General features: G+C 39.6%; 1 protein-coding gene across 1 annotated transcript; it reads left to right on the top strand.

The window, feature by feature from the left end:
• The first annotated feature begins 325 nt into the window (after positions 1–325).
• LOC117650718 lies at positions 326–1,381 on the top strand. The gene has a single exon (XM_034394300.1). The coding sequence runs from the start codon at positions 326–328 to the stop codon at positions 1,379–1,381; it is 1,056 nt and encodes a 351-aa protein (XP_034250191.1).
• Positions 1,382–3,027: the final 1,646 nt, after the last annotated feature.

The following is a 3,027-nucleotide window of genomic DNA, read 5'->3' as shown; positions in this document are numbered from 1 at the left end:
AATAGAACCCATTCAGACCTCCGTCCTAAAGTTTAGCCCCATTAGTGTATTTTTTTGTGACCAAATGCTCCTTATGAGGGGATCACGCCCTTTTCCACGGTCTGCCAAGGAAGGCAGCCTACAAAAGGCAGCCTGCCGAAGGCAGGTTAGCGCCGCAGGCCAAGGTAGGTGTATACGCCAGACGTGGATTGGAAACTAGCGCAGCATCGCGAAGCCTGTTACGTTAAGACACAGTCTGGCGTACACCTACCTTGTTTATCAGGATGCAGTAAATGTTGTGATGAATGGATTGGGGTCTGCTAAGAACAAATTTAAATCACTCAACATGTACTTTACTCTTGGCAACTATAGGCCTCACATCCGATCCAGAATTGACACAAAGTATGCAATCTTAATGGTGAAGGAATCCATCTTCAAGAAAATTGGGCCAACCAGGTGCTTAAAGAGGGCCATTGATCAATTCAAGAAGCTAGAGGCTGAAGGCATCTTGTACAAGGGCTGCGAAAAAATCAAAGTTTGTGTCCAGTACATGCTTGGAGACAATCTTGGCCAGCATATTATCGGAGGGTTTATTGAGTGTTTCTCAGGTTCATTCTTCTATCGATATTGCCCAATTACAAAAGCTGTGTTTCGGGCAGATCCTACCCATGCTGAACCCAAAAGAAGCATTCAGGATTATGAGCGGTGTGTTCAGCAAGCAGAGATCACTGGTAAGCATTGTCAAGGCATAAAGGCAGATTCAGCATTCCATGGTCTTAAACACTTTCATGCTACCACTCACCTTGTTCCTTGTGTAGCTCATGACTTGGTTGTAGGTGTTGTATCTTGGGATCTGGCTGGAATAATATCACGCTTTGTCAAAAAGAAGAAGTATTTTTCCTACAAGCTTTTAAACCGCAGGATCAAAAAATTTCAATGTTTGAGTGGTGATATTCCCAATAAGCCAGCCTGTGTGCCTGATAGTGGAAAGAAGCTTGGGGGACACGCTGACCAAAATTGGACTTTGCTTCGGCTTTTACCCTTCATCATAGGACATAAAATCCAAGACCTTGAAGATCCAGGATGGCTGCTTTACTTGCAACTTAAAGAGCTCTGCGAATACTTTTGCGCCCCATCTTTGAAGAAGACTGACATAGCATACATCCAAGACATTCTCGTTCCTCTCTTTTTCCACAGAAGATCTCAAGTGCTTAAAGGCTACATGTACCGTCTGAAACCCAAGCATCACTTCATGTTTGAAAATCCAGGATTAATATTACAATATGGAACACTTCTGTATTTCTGGACACTATCATATGAACAAAAGCATAAGTTTTTCAAGGATGTGATGAGAATGTCTAAAAACCTTATCAATCCAGAGGCAACTTCTGCTGCGAGATAACAACTTAATATTTGCTGCTTATCATCAGGACCGATGATCTCTGAAGGCTTCACTGAATTTCAACCAAAGTATTTACATCAGTCTAATTTTGAGGCTGAAGTGAGCCAATTCTTAAAAAACCTGAACCTGGAACAAGATTGGCGGTCATCCAAAGGCATCGTTGTCAACAGACTGGAATACAATTTGAAAGATCTTCTCCTCCTTTCAAGAGAAGGAAGAAATGTTCAAACAGGCTTCATCAAGGTTATTGGTTCCAGATCAAATTCTGTTTACTATTTACTTGAAGTTCATGAAGCAAGGAAGTGCACAGAAGAAGGTTTATTTTATTTACCAATACGTCCAAGTGGACGGTACTTGTGGGTGTCTGCATCAGAATTAACGCATCCAGTTACTCAACCAGTGAATGTGCATAATCAAAGGCAGCGCTTCTCAGTTAAGAACCATTTGATGTAAGATTAATATTAATTTTGTAAAAAGATTTTGATTTTAAAGCAATGTGTCCATCCTCTTTTTTGTATCTTATACTTATTTAATTTTTATGCTTTTTGTATTCCTCTTCCTAAAGTACGTGCTGTTCCACATGGTAAGACCTAATGACGGCAAGAATTTTTTTCTCATGCATTGGTTTGTTAAGAACAACAACAAACAAATTGATGATGTGGAGAGTTAGCTTAAGGGATGACATCACTCCAAAAACAGTGCTTTTGTAAAATCGTCATAAAAACCAAACGGAAAGAGTAAAATTGTTCAGATTTTAACAGATTAAGTATAAAACAACACTAAGTCAATCCGCCAGGGCAGTACAGCGCTTTCGTTGGAAACGCATTTTTTAGTGTTAGGTTAGACCATTTCGCGCGGTTGCAGCGCTGGACGCCAAACGGCTTGTCCAAGAACAACGTAATTTGGTGACAGCCTTCCTGAGATGTCAGCTATGGTGGGTACCTCAATCACATTTAAAAAAATCATTTAAAATTGTATTTGTTTCATGCCAAAAAAATATTGTTCAATTTTTTGGGTCAAATTTGTTCAATTTTGAACGTTAAAAAAATAATAAAAACTGACCAATGCAAATTATTTTGCTTCTCACCATAGCGGCATGGCGTAGGAGCTTCCATGCTAAATCTCCCCGCTGTAGCTCAAAAATTGCGCCCTAGAGGCCTGCAACCGTTTGCAATTTCATGTTCCGAGAAAAACGCGATCGAAGTTGTGGAAACTGGGCTTTTCCCCTATGCATGTTTGCGGCTCACATCCTCCCAAAACTGCAATTTTTTGAATTTCGGAATGCGGTTCTCGCCATTCGACGCAGAAAAGAATGGTCTTTAGTATGAACTAATAAGAAAAAGTTGCGATTTTTTATCATTTTGGAGTGATGTCCCCCCTTAATAGATTCTCTAAGTAAATTTCTCTTTTTTGTTTTTGTGTGATTGTCATTATTTTTAACTGGGCAACCAGTTCCATCAGCTGTGAAAATCAATTTATCTTTCTTTCTGTTTTGTTTATTTTAAAAGAGGAGACGGTTTATAGATTTTGTCCTATCATCCACTTTAAATGAAACATTGTACCTGGTCATTTGAGGCCAGTAAATCTCGACTTAAAATGTTTTGTTTTTTCTAACAGCTCAACTTATCTTTCTAGCTCTGTGAGTC

This window comes from Thrips palmi, unplaced genomic scaffold, assembly GCF_012932325.1.
Source record: "Thrips palmi isolate BJ-2018 unplaced genomic scaffold, TpBJ-2018v1 HiC_scaffold_5, whole genome shotgun sequence".
NCBI lineage: Eukaryota > Metazoa > Arthropoda > Insecta > Thysanoptera > Thripidae > Thrips > Thrips palmi.
The sequence above is the reverse complement of the archived record's forward strand: the minus strand, read 5'-3'. Positions and strand labels throughout refer to the sequence as shown.

Excerpts from the sequence above, each read along its gene's own strand:
- LOC117650718 (XM_034394300.1), top strand. The coding sequence starts at position 326 with ATGTACTTTACTCTTGGCAACTATAGGCCTCACATCCGATCCAGAATT.